At 29.8% G+C, this 19,860-nt stretch overlaps 1 protein-coding gene across 7 annotated transcripts in view; it reads left to right on the forward strand.

Moving 5' to 3' along the window:
- LOC123305000 (protein lap4) overlaps positions 1-19,860 on the forward strand; it is a 236,780-nt gene that overhangs the window by 160,162 nt on the left and 56,758 nt on the right. For all 7 annotated transcript variants that reach the window (XM_044886588.1, XM_044886589.1, XM_044886584.1 and 4 more), the window contains exons 3-7: positions 10,735-10,903; positions 14,267-14,387; positions 15,696-15,988; positions 17,091-17,512; positions 19,626-19,771. In XM_044886588.1, coding sequence (XP_044742523.1) covers positions 10,735-10,903; positions 14,267-14,387; positions 15,696-15,988; positions 17,091-17,512; positions 19,626-19,771 — 1,151 coding nt within the window. The remainder of the gene's footprint in view (positions 1-10,734; positions 10,904-14,266; positions 14,388-15,695; positions 15,989-17,090; positions 17,513-19,625; positions 19,772-19,860) is intronic.

Raw genomic sequence — 19,860 nt, forward strand, 5'->3', positions numbered from 1 at the left:
CTTTTAATAACATCGATATGCTTAGCAAACATCCCTGCATACCTATCAGGTACATCCTCATCCCTTTCCGTTGATCCTTCGATACAGTTCATAAGTCTGTATTTTCGTGTAAAATACGACTAATAATTGTATGTAAGTTTTATTTATAGTACTGAACTTATTTAATATGTAGGTTGTTGGTATTTTCACTTGGGGATTATATCGTACACTGTTTGCTCATGGTCATCGGCGTTGATGATTTCGTGATTGTGGGAAATTTATTATTTCAGATAAAATCGTTTGTTTACTATTTTAATGAGAAAGTTTACGCGTATTTTTTTGATACTATTTGAAAATGTCACGTCGAATAGTAAGTAATACCAAGTGCGAATTTTCATGAGGACTAATTGGACTGCCAAGAGTCCCAAAATTAACAATTTTTTTTTTAGTGCACTCACTAAATTTAATTTAAATTTGAGGTCCTTCACGATTGCAAATTATGTTGCAAAATAGTTAGAAACTAGTTTACAACCAACACATATACAAAGTCTTGACTAATAGTAATTAATAAACAAGTGAAAACAAAAATTGATTGAGTTAATTGTTGAAATACCATGTATTGACAATGTTGATTACGCAATCGTTTTTTTTTTACGTCATGTAAGTAAAGAAAGATAGTCACTCTTAAATCGCCACAGTCGTGTATAACAAGTACTGTGGTGTTACACACACATAACTCCCATATAATACATACTATATAATGTTATAACCTAATTTACGCCCTCACGGGTAAACAGTGATGTTTACGAAGAAAAGTTTCAAACAAAACTTGTTTATTTTTTTTAAGGGATATTTTTTACATTTAAATTTTTGTTCTATCTCTAACGGTTTACAAGATATCCAAGACCCAATTGACCTATGTTGCTCATTTACGAACTCAGTCTCACTTTTTACGTCTTGAGCACGCTATAAAAATTTCAGCTTAATATCTCTTGTCAATTTTGAGTTATCGTGATCACAGACAGGCAGACACACATTCAGACCTACAACCGAAAATGGATTTTATGAACATCTATACCAAAATTTTGTTCGTTTCATCAATATTTTTAAGCGTTATAAACTTGGGACTAAACTTGGTAAACCTTGATACATAAATTTTATATATATGTGGTATAATAAATAATATATTTTTATTCTAATTGTGGATCCCCTTGTGATTCTAAACCTAAACCAAGCCTCGATTTGTCAGCCTCGCGCACACTAGCAAATCAACACTTGATGTATTAGCCTTGGCCGAAGTATTGACAATGACTAGCAAACCAAGTCTTGGTAAACAAATTCTGACTCAGTCTGATTAGATCCTATATCGGCGTTTGACCTTATTTTTGTAGACCCGAAAATGGATAACACATTGACAATCGGAATGCAACTTGAAGGTTTTAAAGATGAATGGTTGACAATATTTTGTTATTATTTTTATATAAGATTATTGTTTGTCTGTTTTTTATTAGAAAGAACGTAGTGGGACTTATTGTTAGATTGTTCTGATAATAATAATATATGACAAATACTACGAAGAGTAGGAGTTCAGCTAAGCAGCTTAGCTTTGTAGTTATACGAGTACTTGTCTATTCGTTGAATAGTGAAAACCAACAACTCAACAAGAATGTTATTGACATTTGCAACAAGGAAATGCTAATTATTATAATGATTTATTTGTTGGAAATACGTATATTTCGACTCTTATCGTTCAGTCGCTTAGTTCACATTTAGAAATATACTCCGTAAAAATAAAAACGCAACACTTTTTTATTTCGTCAAAAATACACAATATTTGCAGCTTTGCAAGCAACTTTGTTAACCTTGATTCTTTTATGCTCTATCAGAGCTTATTTTAAGAGTAAAGAAGATAACTTGAAGATGCGTTAAACCAATTTACTCTAAGATTCGAAGTGTTGACATGACAATCGAAAATGAATTTGTAAATATAAAAAAGAAGTCAAAGTTTTTCTCTGAAGCAGGAAAACGTGCCACGCAAGTTTTATGAAAACTGTTATGATAGTTAGAGAGTTTAGAGTTTACATTTTTCTTTTCAAAATGAGCCTTGCTAGAGCCCAAAAATACAAACAACTAAAGATAACAAAATTACAAACATTGAGTATTTTTAACGAAACAAAAAGTGTCACGTTTTTATTTTGACGCTATATATTATTTATATGTACAATAATTACGGTAGTAGACTTTGAATCAAATCGTAACACGGGTATCCGTAAAATCGCATCTCCGGGGCACGTTTTGAAACTCATTTTAACAAGGCTCCAAAAATTTGAAAGTTTTTGTAACAACTCACGTTCAATAAGTATTCCTTTATAAAATTTTTTTAGTCGACGCGGTGATTTCTTTTGAAGAAAGTCAGATTAATTTGAATCTAAACTTAACAAGTGAAAACAAACAATGGACAGGCGTAATTTTTGAAATACCATGTATAAACAGTGATACACGATGATATAACAGGACTGCGGTGTCACACACTCATAACTAATATTCCCATATAATGCATACATAATGCTATAATGTTCTAATTTAATTTGCGCCATCATGAGTAAACAGCGTTGTTTACGAAAAAATGTTTCAAACAAAAGTTGTTTATTTTTTGATAAGGAACATTTTTTATATTTAAACTTTTGTTCTATTTCTAATGGTTTACAAGAAGGGTTCTACGAATCCAAGACCCAAGACCTATGTTGCTCATTTACGAACTTAATCTTACTTTTACGTCCCAAGCACGCTATAAACATTTCAGCTTGATATCTCTTTTTGACAAACGGGTGACCGGAAATGTATTTTATGAAAACTTATACCAAAATTTTGTTCGGTCAATATTTTTAAGCGTTACAAACTTGAGGCAAAATTTAATGTACCTTTATATATTTGATATATACATGGTATAAAAAGTCAATTTTGAGGGTGATATCAAATAAGAAAATAATTCAACAATAAAAGCAAAAACGATTTGTACGCAAATCGATAAAGTAGACGATGAAAAGATGTGTTCTTGACAAGAACCTCTAAAAATTTTGTCTTTGTTATATAAAATGGCGTCATAACATTTCAGGTTTTGAAGATTTCTGTTAGGATCCATTCACCTTTTTCCTCAATCAAAAAATCATGTTTTAAGAATATCAATAATACAGTTACATTATTACGTGACTTACAATATCAGAAACTTGAAATATGTGCATCAAGTACTACAAATAGTAGGTATTATTTGTTTCAATTCAATCATTTTAAAATAGAAGATGCAAATCATTTAATCATTAGTAAATCGTGACCAATTATTTATAAAAAAATAAACTAAATCGATTGTGAAATAATATTTTAAAGACTTTTAAATGCAAACAAATGTTTAAATAGTAGGTCACACTCTTCTTGCTTTATCATTGTGTTAAAATCAATAACATAATAATATCTGACCTCTATATGCAAACTGTTGAGGAGATTTTCTTACAAATATTCAGTACTTAAAACAAAAAACGTTCCCTTTGTCTGTTTATGGGCCAACGATATAAAGACAATTTGAGGTAGATATAAGTCCTCCAAATTGCACTAAGATTCAACACTTTCTATCCTCAGAAGTCTCCCACTTAATACCTAAAAATTAGGTAAAATTTGTTCCCAGATGTGATTGGGCTTAGGAAGTGCAAATTTGGATCAAAACAGCTGGATCAAAAGTAGATTGGTTTCGCGACTTAGCCTTTTCGAACATAACTTTAAAAATCGCAATTTTGGGATACTATATTACCCCCCCCCCCTCCCCTATTAAAATTTATAACTAAATTTTTTGAGGATATCACTATGTGAGTATCGATGTGAACGCCATACTGTGTACTTTATTGAGGGAATAGTAACATAAGCAATAGTTATGGCGGACGAGTCAATGCAGTGTGATCGTTAGGCCCATATTAGTTGGCGATACCCACAATACTTCTGGTGGATAGCCCTATTCAATACTATAGTATTACTTATGCTAAAATAGATACTATGGTATCTGTCTCTATACCTTACCAACATAATGTAGTAAACGAAATGCATTTGATACAGTGTAGGTGCATCATTTCTTGTCTGCCCGTTTTCATATTTCCCGATGCAGCAATGACAAGTTATTGAGGATACGAGATCAAATCTTGGAGCAAAAGTATGATATGTGCGACCGGTATTATAATCCCGAGGCAGCCATTCAGCATGTTTTTTCCTGTACACTTTCTTGAAATTATATACTGATTGTGCGCATTATAGACGAGAATCATAACAGTGGTCAGACTTGAGTCGTAGAAAGTATCGATAATATCACCTTCAAAATTTTTGAATGCAAAATCGCAATAAATTGTGTAACCTATTTGAGTTAGTAAAGCGCAAAAATTTCATTATCTCAATATTTCAAAATTTTTATACTAATCCACATGTACAATCATTTAAAATTTTGGATCTAGCCAATTTTATTCTGCCAGATCAGGTTAAAGCGTGAACGATATATTTGCGATAATCGAGATCATTAAAACATCTATGAAACAATCAAATTACTTTAAAAACAAAAATATTATTTGCTATTTTTGGAATAAATCGCTAAACTAACTGTTACATATTTGTGCAAAAACGTACGGCATATAGAAAACATAAATTGTTGCAGTGTTGAATCTCGTATGTATTATCTATTCACTTTTGGATGAAAAATTACTTCCCGTTATGGGTGATTATTATTTATTTATATTTGTTGCAAACCTTAATGCAGTTCCCACCAAAAGATCTTCAATTGCATTTTGATGATGAAGCATCAACCTAAATCTGATAAAGTATAATGCAAATCTTGATGTATTTAATTAAATCTACCAGATGTTCCAGAATAACGTTACCGATCGGTTTTTTTACAGATATGTCATATTAAAAATTTAATATATTTTAATGATAAATAATTTTCTCGAAAAATTTACATCACAGACAAAATTCTAGGAATATTTTTTGATTGAATGTTCCAGCATTGAAATATAACATAATTTATAGAAGGCCTTTGAAGACCTTTTGCAAAGGCTTCAAAGGTGGTACGTACTCCTCTTACCATCTTTTAATATCGCCAATGTAAGCGAAGTGTCATTGATAAAGACGGAAGCGTGGCTTTTCATGACTTCTTTAGTGTGTCTCAATCTTTAGTGTGCGTAGTTAAAATTAATTAAAAATTAAGCAATAACTCATTAGTGGTTTATCGAATCCAAAATGCAATTTTTTTCTCAAATTTAATAAAGATGCAACATTTATAATTGGTAAAAAGCATTATTTGTTTGTAACTATTACGAGATATAAGCAGTTTGTACTATTTTCCATTTGCATGAACAATTAGCTATTTTTGTTACAAGAAAAATCGCACACAATTAAGAGAAGGTAACCGCATTCGTTCATTCACTTTACCGCACACATTACATATTATTATCCACCTTATTCAATTTCCCCTTGAAGGAGGATTCAATTTGAGGAAAAAAGAGTAATTTGGCAAACGCTCAAACTTATGAAAATATTACAGGTTGCAAAACCTAACTACTATTATCTGCTATAAATAACCTTTGATTGGAAATATTGTGAAAGTAAAGAAATTAAAAAAAAATAAATTCTAAACATAAATAAAAAAAGATCACTCCTTCTATTTCTGCTCTAGCTACATAAATAGCAGTTGTTTGTTGCCTATGGAATAGAATAGAGAACATACTATGACGTGTAGAGTACATTGCTCTCCTTCAGAAGATTAAGTCTCCTTGATCGTGATCACAACCACATTCAGTCACGATGAAGGCTGCCTCAACTGTGTTTTGTTGTATTGAACAGGTTTGTTGTTTTGTGGTGTGGTTATACTCTTAATACTTGTACTCATGATGATGATGTGAAGGACTGGTTTTTTAAAGTTTCTTGATTTTGTTTTTATTCTACGATTACCTTTTTTTACAACAATAAATACACCTCTGCACTTTTTTATTTTTAGTTTGATTTGATCATCGTTTTTAACATTTTAAGTATTTATGTGGTATTTAAAATGTTTTGATTAGTAGCTGTTACTCGATTGTTGATAAACAGCAACAATAATCTCATACATTTTGAACTAAATCGATAAATTGTTCCATACCAAGTCGATGTATTTTTACCGCCATCCCAAGCTTGTTGACTTTTAAAAACTTAAGTCAATAATATTTTCAATTTTATTCTCCAGGAATAATTAATAAACGTGAATCAGAAAGGTTTACGGTCTTACACATACGGATGCAACTTTTTGGTTCAAGTATAGTTTTTTACCATCAAAATGAAACTTTTATATAAATAATCACGAATACCATTGGTTGCTCTTAACTCTATACGTGGCATATGCCTTATAAAATTTAATCCACATTAATCCAAAAATTCCAAGTTAAATTTGGGAGAAAAATCATCAAAAAGTTGGTAGATGGAAATAAACTAAGATTTGAGAAATAAAACTTCCAATTTTCTTTCCCTAGGCCACTTATAAATTACCTACAAATATTCTAAAAGTAATACTAATACATTGTTGAAAAATTTGTCGAGAACGTAAATCAAGAATCTGTTCTACAAATAGATGGTCACAAAAAATCAATTTCTGGTGTTTATTTGAAAGTCTGCATAATCTGATGAAAGTCTACATAAACTTCAAGATATATTATATACAATTATATACCATATATACTTCATTGTAAATACGTTCCAATGCAACATGTTTAAAATGATAACAATTTTTCTATGTACGTAAATTTTTTTTACCTCACTTTCTGAACGGTATATATTACGAGTAAGTAAAGTGGGCTCAAACAGTTACATTCTTGCTTTTATAACTCGAAAACTTCTTACGAGATACAACTGGATCTATAACGTTTAATCGGGATGCTTTGATAAATTTCGAAATTTACACCTAATGGTTAGGGGTGAAGAGTGCCATATTTCCTTTTAGTACCCTACAAAATATCTTTTTGAGTTCTTTGCCCATATGCATCTTCTAAAACTTTTTCATCGAAAAAACGACGCCACATGTAACTATTACTAAGTGATTCTGATCTTTGGTAACTTCTAATTACTGTTCATAGATGGCGTTTGATATAGCTCATCACAACTATCAATTAAATTAATTTTTATTGTGACGGGAATCGAACCCGCTACCCTAGGCATACCGCGGACGGAATTGGTTACACCTTAACCAACTGATCTACCAGTGGTGACCTAACCTAACCTACTACACTTAATTCAAAATTTAAAAAAAAAAAAACAAAAAACAAAAAAAAAAACAAAACAGTAATTCCAAAGTTTAAGTTTTCACTTTCGTCGACAGTCTCCATGACTGACTAACATTTTTTTTTTAAAACCAGATTTACCGTTTTGTCTTTGAAACATTTTGTTTCTCTTTTGTTTCCCGCATAGTACATCACAAACTAATTAGGCATCGTTAGTTTGTTAGGCTATGATTAACTGACAATTTCCAAAATTGCAATTTCACTTTAGAGTCAGTAGCCTTCCTATTACTCCCAGGATTCCTCGAATTTTTATATATTTTAAATGAGTTTTGCAAGAAATTTTACGTGATAGATGTTTTTTAATATGCTACCCAGCTTCAGTTGTTACAAATCCATAAGAAGCATTTAAAAAATCCTATGCAGTTTTCAAAGTTAGGTTAGGCTAGGTTAGGTTAGAGTGGCTGTCGTGGAGTGGGACACATTTAGACCATAGGGTCCATTGTGATACCGAAAAAGGGTTGGCTCATCCCCGGCCACTATTCCATGAACCATTTGGAGCTGTTTAAGAACAGCAGTGCTTTGACGTCGACGGACTTTAGGTCGGAGAGATCGTCAAAAAGAGGCTGGCTCAAGTAAATCCATCTCCTCATTGCAAGAGCTGAGCCATGAAGGTTATAAAGAAGGAGAACGATCGCTACGTGTTAAAGCATTAGCACGTCTGTCCCTGAAAATTTGTAGAATTTATAGTTCATTTTTCAGCCACCATCCGCGCTGTCATCAAGAAGTAGTATCTGCGAAGTTAGCTGTTTATGAGTACAAGTAGATGAAGTTAGTTGCATAATGTACAAATTGATATATCATTTCAAATTAGCGCTTTTATTGATACTACTTAGCGGTCGCAGCGCCTCACTTATTTTATCCATATTTCGGGGACAATATTTTCTATAGCGATCGTTCTCCTTCTTATAACCTTCATGAGCTGAGCAGTGACAGAGAAGATGAGACATTGTCTCCTCCTCCTCACCACTGTGACAGCTCCTGTAGTAGTCGTGATAAACTCTGCCGCCCAAACAGCGCCCTGTAATAGTTTTACATATTTAAATTTAGTTACATTTAGTTGTTTAATATTTAAATACTGTAAAAGTAATCAAATAAAAGAATATTGAAAACAGTTTAAATACTTCTGAACTAAATGAACTGTATAATAATGAATCAATGTACCTATACCTATCTATGTATGTACCTATACTATTTAATTTGTGTAAACTTTTACCTTTTAGTTGTAACTAAATAGAATATTATAATAATTGACATTGCTAATAATGTTATATGGCTTTCTATTATGTTAATTTTTTAACATTGTTGTTATGTTATTTTAATGTAATTGTAAGAATTTTCATGTAAATTCTTTTTTTTTTTTTTACATAGAAAGAAAAAAGTTTTTCTCTTTTGCTATATTTATGCAGTTTTGTATTTTCAGTATTACAATTTATTTATTTAAATATACGAAATCTCTGTAATACATATAAATTGTAACTAATTTTTTTGGATAAGAAGATTATTATTTTTTAACTTTTTATAAAAATATAATCGCTTTATGAATAAAATTTTATAGTGCATGGACCAGATTTTTTGATACGTAGTTTCATCAAAGGGTCCGTGTACAACCAAATTAGACGGAGAAGTATAACATAATATGCCAAGCGGAATGAGATTTTATTGTAACACTTGCAGGTACTCGCCCGTTTTGCTGAACAATTTCAATTTTAAAAACAGAGACTACCGTGTTATATATAGCCCTCACTTTTCTTGACCTCATTCATCCTCTTTTTTGATCACATTTTTACGAATTTTTGGTGCGGAACCCTATTTTTTTAAAGTAAAATTAAGCCCATGATATTCGCTGATAATGTTACTTTCTACAGATTAAAGAATTTTTAAAATCGGCTAAGTATTTAATTCAAAAATGACGAATATCAACTTCGATGCAAATCATCCCCAAAATAACTTTCTACCCCTTTTTAATCCTGTTAGGTGATTAGTTTCAATAAAATACGAATCAAGTCTTTCATCAATTCTGTTAAAGCATGTTTATGCAAAACTTGAAGTTGGTTTTAGTAAGGAATAACGTTGTCCCATACAAAGTTCGTGCCCGATTTTCACCCCCTTAGGAGTAGAATTTCGGAAAATCCTTTCTTATCGAATGTTTACGTCATACCTACAAAAAACACACCCTCCAAGTTTCAGGTCACTACGGTCAGCGGTTTAGGCAGTCAGTCAATCAGTCATTCAGGACAAAGCATTTTATATGTATATAGAGATATTCAAAATTTTATTTGAAAAAATTATGTACTGTAATAACAGTTAGTTGGATTCAAAATGCATTTAGAGTTGAAATAGTTACGCTTTTGAGAGCTTTCTGGAAAACAAAATTCTATATTCTCTCCATAAAATTTTCATTTTCACAGGCTTTAATAGAAAAGCAATTTAAAACGACGTTTTTTGTTTGCCGTATGCCTTACATGCATAAACCGTAGAAAACACAGCACGCAAAAAATTGGGCAGGTTGGCAAAATTCATACTAATTTTATTCACCAAACTTACTTTTTAGTGCGGTTAATGAATGTAAAATCAGGGTCAACTAACTTATTTATTTGATAATAAACCGATTTTGATCTAACTAACGTAATTTTGTTCGTAATTGCATTTAGAAAAAGCTCCTTAACATTCTGGGGGAGAGGCTCCTTACCTTTTGGGGCTGCTTAATTCGAATCTGCCTCTAAAAATATGAAAATTGAAAATGGAGGCCGAAAAATTCAGTTTTTACCCAAAATCCCTATTTTGACCACCGATATTATAAAACACAGTTAAAATTAATATATTATGAAAACGATGTTGTCTTGGAGGTTTTCAAGGTCGCTGAACCCGAATCTAGTCATTAAAAATGTTAAATTTCTATATGACGACCGGAAAATTCAATTTTTAGCTCTAAGCTCCCTTTTGACTCCCGATAACATAAAACACGACACAAAAGTTAGCTTTTATACCTTTATAGACTGCACTATTTATAATTCCTCCAAAAGATAGAGAAAAAGAATAGCAGATTTTTTATTTCTTTATGAATGTAGTTTCATTACAAAAGTTTTCGAGTTAAATAAAATAAATAATAATAATAATAATAATTTCATTATAAGTTCATAGTTCGCTCTAATGACCATACAATTTCATTTAAACAGTGTTTAGCAATTTCAGTTGTTCTTTATCTACGGATCTTAAAAAGGACTATTAATTTATACTTACTTTACCTCAAAGAGAAATATTATGTAATACCCTAGATATTTTATAAGTCTTTATTTAAAGAAAAAATAAATAAAAATGAATTTTTTCCTGCCTTTTCATAATTTTTAATATGAACAAAAAAATATTCTAATTAAAAATTATATTTTATATAAAATAATATTTTCTTTTTTAATTGCAGACATTCCGGATATACCAGAGAACATCAAAAATCTTCAATTATTACAAGTTGCAGATTTCAGTAGTAATCCCATACCACGTCTTCCACCGGGATTTGTACAACTTAAAAACCTTACTGTGCTCGGGCTTAACGATATGTCCCTTACCAGTTTACCGAGTGATTTCGGAAGGTATGTTATGTTTTACATTATAATTAGTTTATTTTACTAAATATTATTTTAAAATTGTATCTTGTTGCAATTAATATTTAATTTAATTTTATAAATATTATTTTACATGTAATTATAAAGTTTCAATTAGGCATAGCTTATACAAGATGGGGCACAGAATTATGCGATTTTCAAAACGCTGAAAAACCCATCAATTTTACTAAACTATTTTTTATCATTAAATTGAATTTTCAAGTGTATTATAATTTGTATATTTAACTTAATTAAATAATTTGTATTTTTAACAACTTACATTGTGAAATATTTAGATTTGTTAAACATAAAACAGTCTTCCAAAAAAATAACTAAACCTAACTTAGTTCAAAAAATAATTCCAGTAAGATGACGTTTATTCAGGCAAACACATATTTCCAGACGAATTTATTCATCATATTCCGCAAGATTTGACCCACCTATTGTCAATTCCGTTCTTCCAAAGATTCAACTGTTGGTGATCGGTTATTCTGGTACATTTTTCCTCCCTCCTGATACTTTTCTTTTCAGGTAAACTGACAAGAAAAAATCAAAAATTGTTAGATCCTACTATTTTATAACTTAAACAATTTAATTAGTTAAAAATACAATTTTTCACTTATTTAGAAATGTAATTTATGTAATTTTAAGATGTTAAAAAAAATGCTAAAATTGATGGTTTTTTGTTTTACAGCATTTTCAAAATCGAATAATTCCCTGTCCCACCATATTATAAAATATTATATTAGTATTTATATATTGTGTACCAAAAATATGTGTCTTGTTTTTTACAAATTTAATAAATCACTAAAATTACTAGAGAAAAAAAAATACAGTCAATTCCAAAAGACTTTAAACGTAACAATGAAATCATACTCACCTAATAAAATATGAAAATCTTATCCTTATACTTATCTTATCATTTATTCGAAATTCAGCTGATTTTGGTTTAATATTTTTTACTATTTTTCCTGTCACATTCAAGACGTTTAAAATTAAGTTCAGAAGTTTCAAAATGAATATATAAAAACGTCTCTGGCATTCAGGACGTTCAATATGTCAAAATGTTAAAAAATGTAACATTAAAGAGAGAAATCCTATTTGAACGATTATTTGAGGAGAAGAAAAGGAAACAATCGCGCATTTTGAAAGCGAATTGAAATTTAAGTATGGCCAGGTCCGGATTAATTCATGCTTCATCGGCAATACAATCGTAGAGGCCTACAGCCGGTGCCGTTTTTTTTGTCTTCGTTAATCACCTTGACACTCCCTTATGCGGCGGTCTTCTGTACAAATTTGTCTTTTTTCCCTTTTTTTCATAAATCAATTTGGCGCCCTTCTCCTACAAATTTACTCTGTTCTCTGTTGACTTTTCCTTTTCCCCGAGGCCCTAGCCATTGCGGAACCCCTAGGCAGTTTCTACTCCGCTGAATGCTAATCCGCCACTGAGTGTAGCTGAGTATGAATCATAATCCAGCGAATTAAATATTTTTCCCGAGGTAAAAAGTTACTTCCTCGATCTTTCAACCAACTCTTTGTTTACAATTACATCGACCCGTTGCTCCGTTTGACATTTTACCCAACTTTGTTTGTGGTTTATAAGTATATTTTAATGTATCTAAATATTCTGCTATCCTGGCATACTTCTTGTTACTTCGTATATATTGAGTTCTTAAAGTTGAATGTTTTAATTAATCACTTCCAAGAAATTTTACAAAAGGTACATGTTCATAAGCGTTCAAATTTACAAAAAATCGAGTTTCATTCTAGCGTTAATTTTACATAATTTTCAACTTTTATTAAATATTGAATAATTACTTTAAAATAACTGACTACAAGCACAGTTATTTGGATTTTCTAACTTTAGAGAAACTAGAATTTCTAACATGGTAATAACAGTTTAGATTCTCAATAGATTTAGCTTGTCATTCTACCAAACTTGTAAACTTGTCGAACTGGCAAATGACGGATTATCAAAATTGGATGACAATACATCAGAACTCAAATAGATTTAATTTGCGGGTCTACCAATTTTGAAACCTTGTCGAATTGGCAAATGACAGATTATTAAAATTGGATTACAATAAATCAGAATTCTGATTCATACATATTTTCAAAAAAGAAATAAACATTTCTTAGTTTTATCTATTATAAAAAATAACTATTCAAAATGTAGTAGTTTTCAAATTAGTAGTGTACGAGCACTTATAAGAATAAATTCTTAAGTGTTTTTTATAAGTGTACTTCAGTAGCAGTAAATTCAAAACACTACATATAGAACAAAAACGCGTTCACTTACTAAAAACATCTCTCGTTGGTGTTGTAAGATGTGAAAATGCAAAAAATTGTTTTCTTTTTTTCCATTTACTATTAACGAGTAATAAATACCACTATTTACTACTTTGCCATTCAGTCGTATTCCTACAATATTTTCCTACTTGTAACAATTCCTTTTTTAAATGAAAATTCAATTAAATTGACAATTTTTGATTAATTAAAATTTGTAAAAAATTGACGCTTACAACTCAGATATATATAAAAAGCATTTTTATTTCGTATTGGTTATTTTAATTTAAATATAAACAACCCAGCTCTTAGGATAGCGTTCGGTCTGGAAAAGTCAGATCATTTTGAGATGATGGAAAGACCATCGGAAAATTTAGGGAATTTAGGGCTTGGTCAGGAAAAATTGCAAAAAAATACATTATATGCCTCTGAGATGGGACTTTGAACTTTGTAGACCTAATTCTTTACGATATTTGGAATTTATTTATTCAATTTCAATTGAATTGGAGTATTTCTATATTCTTAGCATTATTATAAGACTTCAGAAATAATCAGAGAATTTTTGCTATAATTAGGGAAAACTGCCACCCTGTCTGTTTACACGAAGCCGTCTTTACAATTATAATTTAAAAAGCACAAATAATAAAGATACAGGAAAAACAAATAACGGCGCATCATAAGAATTACAATTTTCGCTCTTCGTTTTGATCGCGCTGCTTTGCTTACCTTTTCAACAATTTCAACGTTATTACGAATAAATCAGCTCAATGCGATGTCGATTGTTTTTCGTTCGCTAAATATCCTACAGAAAAAAATATTCACACATACGTATACGCACGTATACTCACGCATACAAACACTAATTTAGAAGTTCTATTTATACATTTTTCTGTTTAAAAATTCTGATATTTTGGAAATTTTCAATTTATATATTCAAATCCATTACAATCACATCCTTCTGCGTTAAAGCTAAAATGTCGTAGTTAGTTTATTTTTAATCATATTTATTTAATTTATCTGTGTATACATTTATGAATTTAATCAATTTTTCTTTTGCAACAATAGTTTATCATCACTGCAATCACTGGAGCTGAGAGAAAATTTATTAAAAGTATTACCGGAATCATTATCACAATTATCTAACTTGGAACGATTAGATCTTGGTGACAATGAAATCGAAGTACTGGTACGTATTATCTATCAATCAAATTATTTTTTGTGGCAATATCTAATTAGTTATGGAAACAAACTTAAAAAGAGATCATCCAAATTTTGGGATGATTAAATTAAGAATTTCATTTAGAAAACTTTATCTTTTTTAATTGTAAATGTTGAACTTTCAGATTAACGTAGTAGAAGCTCAAAACAAAATATATGCAAAATTATTTTTTTTAATGCATATAGAAAATACGTCTATTCAAAATTATTCGTAAAACATCAAATCATATGATATGACGTCACTACATCGATCTGTCAACATATAAATATACATTGTCTTAGTAATTCGTTCACAGATGTCATGCAAATTGAAATATAAATACTTAAAAATATGTGAAATATAAAAACTTAAATTTTATGCAAAGTTTACTTTTATTAAGTATTTCTTTAATCGATTTGAGTAATACCTCAAGAATGGCTTTAAAAATATTCCAATATGAATATTAGTGATGGGACGAATTTTGAATTTTGTACATCGCGATTGCTTTTAAATGAAGCGCTCGTAAATATTTATATATTAACTTAATACATGTAGTTTAGGTTAGGTTATATTGGCTGTCCACGAGGGTCTATAGAGCCCATTGTGATACCATATGTGTTCTACCACCTTTCCGCTGATAATTTTATTTATCAGCTCTTCAATTTCAGAGGCTGAGTGCATCTCCTCCATGCATATATCATGCACTACACCAGCCCATCACAACTATTAATTAAATTAATTTTGTTGCGACGGCGGGAATCGAATCCGCTACCCTAAGCATACCGCGGTCGGACTTGTTTACGACTTAACCAACTGAGCTAATAGGGCGACCTAACCTAACCTAACCTAATACATGTAATTCTTCATTAGCGTAAAAGAGTCCATCGTATAATTCCATTAAAACACACTGTATAAGTCCATTCAAAGCAAACTTCAATTTGTTTTGATTTGAGGTTAGTTTGCTATAATTGCCTATTAACTGTGATTAAAAAGTGATATATAAATATGAGTATGAGCCAGATTATTGAACCTTAGACTTATTTTGCAAATTATTATTAATTGTTTTTTCATTACATATCGGTATATAATTTCATTTTTTTGCCAAAAACATTCGGATTGTTTCTTGTAAAAATGAATGTTGAATGTTAAAAAATATGCGAATATTCGCCACATCACTAATGAATATCATTCAAACGGTATTGTTAAAAACGGATTTGCATGTTTACTTAAATATTGCCATCAGATTAATCGAAAATTAGTTAAAAAGTCATTTTGAATGCATTTTGTTTTTTTTAGCCAAATCACATAGGAAATTTACCATCATTGTTAGAATTATGGTTAGATCATAATCAATTACAACATTTACCTGGTGAAATTGGTAACTTGAAGAAGTTAACATGTTTAGATATATCTGAAAATCGTTTAGAAGATTTACCAGAGGAAATTGGTGGTTTAATAAATTTAACTGATTTGCATTTATCACAAAATGTTATTGAATCATTACCAGATGGCCTCGGTGACTTAAAAAAGCTCACAATACTTAAAGTGGACCAAAATAGATTAACAATGCTCAATCCTAATATTGGAAAGTAAGTATAATGATTTTTATTTTATAATTTTATTCGTAGATTCGGTAAGAAAATTATGCGCTACTAGAATATTTCCTTCGATAAATCGATTGTGACGCACACTTTCGGGCATTATTTTGAATATCTGTGACATTCTAGTCAGACTATAAAACACAATAAACAGCGATTTTTATTAATTAGATTGAGGCTAGAGTATATAAGACCCACAGGAGGTAGTTTAATTATCTGTGATACAGAATTGTCCACTATTTTGTATGAAATTATGATTTTTTTCATAGTAAATAGCGTTGCTTTATCATAATTTTATACAACTCAGTTAATATTTCTGTATCGCAAATTAAAAAACTCATCATCTCTGGGTTGGTCGCTTGTACACAAGCGTCAGTCTGAAACATCCAGTGTTCTTAAACTCTAGGATAAAATTTGCGAATTAAGCAATGATTTTTTGAAAAAAATCAAACAAATTTGTTGCTTCGTCATAAAGCTTTTCGTCAGCCTCAGCTGCCAAATCAAAAATCAGCTCCTAGATATGGGTTGTCACTGGAAAGCATGTAAAGTATGGGTAATTTAAAAAAAACTTTAAAAAATCTAAAATAATTCGATATTCCAAAATTTATACATCTGTTTATCAATTTTCATCATAATGATATGATGGTCACATTACTGGAAAATCTGTAAGACCTGATTTTCCAGTAATGGACCTGAAAACCTAAAAAGAGAAAAGTCAGAATATAATTTTATTATACTATTCGAATTATTTCAAAAAATGACACATGTGATCGTAATATCTTGAGTCACATTTAGTATTACGATTTTTCATGCTCGTTATTTGTAAAATTTTTGTTCTACTTTCTTTCAATGCAATTTAAAAGTACTAATTTTGGGCAAGGAATTTTTGAATTATTCAACTATGGATACCGAAAATATTTGTGTTCTATTTTTATTCTGGAAATGTATGATTTGTGGATGTCTCGCTCTTGGATATTGAACTAAAAATTCGTTAAAAGATCATTTTTAATCACAGGAACTAATTTAGTGGCCCTGAGTTAATTTTCTTGAGTAAAATTATTATTTTTATTGTTAATATTTTATTTTATTTTAGGTGTGAAAATCTTCAAGAATTAATATTAACAGAAAATTTTTTACTTGAATTACCATTATCAATTGGTAATTTAACAAAATTAACAAATTTAAATGTTGATCGAAATAGTTTACAATCATTACCAGAAGAAGTTGGTAATTTATCACATTTAGGTGTATTATCATTACGTGATAATAAATTACGTTATTTACCATCAGAAGTTGGTAATTGTACAAATTTACATGTATTAGATGTATCTGGTAATCGTTTACAATATTTACCATATACATTAGTTAATTTAAATTTAAAAGCGGTTTGGTTGTCTGAGAATCAAGCACAACCAATGCTTACATTTCAAACGGATACTGACGAAGAATCTGGTAAACAAGTATTAACATGCTTTCTATTACCACAACTTGAATATAATCCAGATAATCCACTTGGTAAGATATTTTAATTATTAACTGTTGATAGTTATTTATTTTCAAGTTTAGTTTCCACATTTTTATGTAAAATTCATTTTGATATAAAAAATGTTACTTCTTTAATTTCTGCGCAAACTATTAACTACGTGCATAGTTATTTTTTCTTTCCTTTCTATTGACCTCTTAAATTAATATAGCCCATTTCCACATAGTCAACAAAATAGCTCAAAAAAGAGACAAAATTTTTAAACCGTGTTCCAGAATCCAAGAAGAAATTCTTCTTGGTCTAGACTTAAGCTAGGAGAAAATTTCAAATAGAAAATATCATATCTAGTTTAAAATGTTTAAATAATTAAGGATGTACGAGCTGGTTTTGGCCCCCTTTTAGGGGGTTTGTTCGATTATTTAAATAAATAAATGACTTCAAAATTATGCATATTTAACATTGGTTTTATGGTAAAACTGTAGACGGATGATATGTTTTCATAGATTTCTCCTAAACTAGTCGGTGGAAATTTAAAAAAGTTTATATTTTCAATTTTGTTGGTGAATTATGTTATAACTTGACAATATAAGACAAAAAGTAAGATTTTTTCAATATGGAGTAATTTTCAAAATATCGAAAATTTTGTTTAATTATTTAGCTTTCGATATTTCGAAAACCAAGGAAATATCGGAAATTTTATTCTTATTTTTCGTCTACATTCATGAAGTTATGACAAAATTCATCATCAAAGTTGAAAATAAGGCACAAATAATTTCAAGCACAAGTCTAAACTTTTCTTGGCGCTCGTACTACTTTAAGTGACGTTTTTTAGGCATTGATAAAGAAATAATTGAGTTTAAAGTAAAAGAAATTTTAGACTCCGTGCGGAACATTTTTCTAGGTTCAATTTAATATTTTTGTGGAAACTAAACTTGAAATTTTTGCAAATGTTTTTGTTTTTGTATATATCAATTTGAATGGTGTGCACAATTTTTAACTAGAATGCACAAAGCTCACAGCTTTTCTTTCATTTTGCACAATTTTTCACTAAACATGTTCGTTCTTTTGTACATTGTGCTTGTTAATTTAAAATATTTGATATGCCCTTATGCAATATTTAACCTCTTATATATAAAAAGAGTTTTATTTTATTCTACTTAGACAGAACTGTTCATTATTTTATTCATCTAGAAGCTCGAAACTTTGTTGAAAATTTAGTATTACGGATATTTTTGGAATAAAAAATATATTTTTGTATTTAAATTTTTCTCATATAAAACACCGATTCTAAAAGGGTTTAATCTTTTGTTAGTTTTTCCATGAGGTTTAGATAACTAAGTAATTAAAAAATATATATAATAATTAATACGAACTAATTAATTAATAACTTAGTAAAGAAATAAATTCAGAATTCATATCAAGAAGATTTATCAATATTAATGAGAAAGAGCTATTTCTTGTTCATTTATTTTGTCATATATTTATTGTTCTGGGGCCAGTTTTGTAAAATTTTTATTATTGTATTAATAAATCCTAATAAAATACTTCAAAATCTTTTCCACTGGAATAAATCAGAATCATTCGAAAATTCAACTCCTGATAAATGAAAATGAATTGGAAATCAAAATTTTGAATGGATGTGAAATATCATTTAATCAGAATAATTGAATATCAGATTCATTACATTTTAATATTAAATTGAGCCCTCTTAGTGATTCAGTTATTGCCATTCAAGTTCTGTAATATAAAAAGCTTTTCACCGAAGGGATAGTATCTGTTTGAAAGACGTGGGAGGGTTTTTTTGTGACTACTTTTACACCTGTCTTATTAATTTTGTGCACTTTAGTAGACAATGAACCTAAAGGTGAATCGGATCGGAAAATTAATCGAAATTAACTGATTTTTCTGCGATTAGAAACATCATTTTTTAACTCCAAACAGATATTATTCCTTAAAATCATTGCATGCATTTTCTATTTCATACTCATCTGTGTTATGTCCATTGTGTTTCTCTTCTTTTTCTCTATTCAGACAAAAATGTTATGCACTATGATAATAATGGTCGTTTGTATCGATGTGACGATAATTTGGGTACAGTTAATGGTGTTATTGAACCTTCATCAATTGTTGTTAATTCTTCAATAGATAATACAACAAATATGCGTGGTCATACATTGGGTGGTATAAATGGTGCGGACGAGGATGACGACGATGATGGTTGGGAAGAACGTGAAGCATCCAGAACACATTCTGTTAAATTCACCGATGATTTAGATCAAAATGGCAAGGAGGTGAGAATTTATTACTACGATCATAATGATTATAATCGAAGTCATTTTCAACGTTTATTTGCACGCATTAAATCGTGGTTATGTTGCGA

This window comes from Chrysoperla carnea, chromosome 1 (genome assembly GCF_905475395.1).
Source record: "Chrysoperla carnea chromosome 1, inChrCarn1.1, whole genome shotgun sequence".
NCBI lineage: Eukaryota > Metazoa > Arthropoda > Insecta > Neuroptera > Chrysopidae > Chrysoperla > Chrysoperla carnea.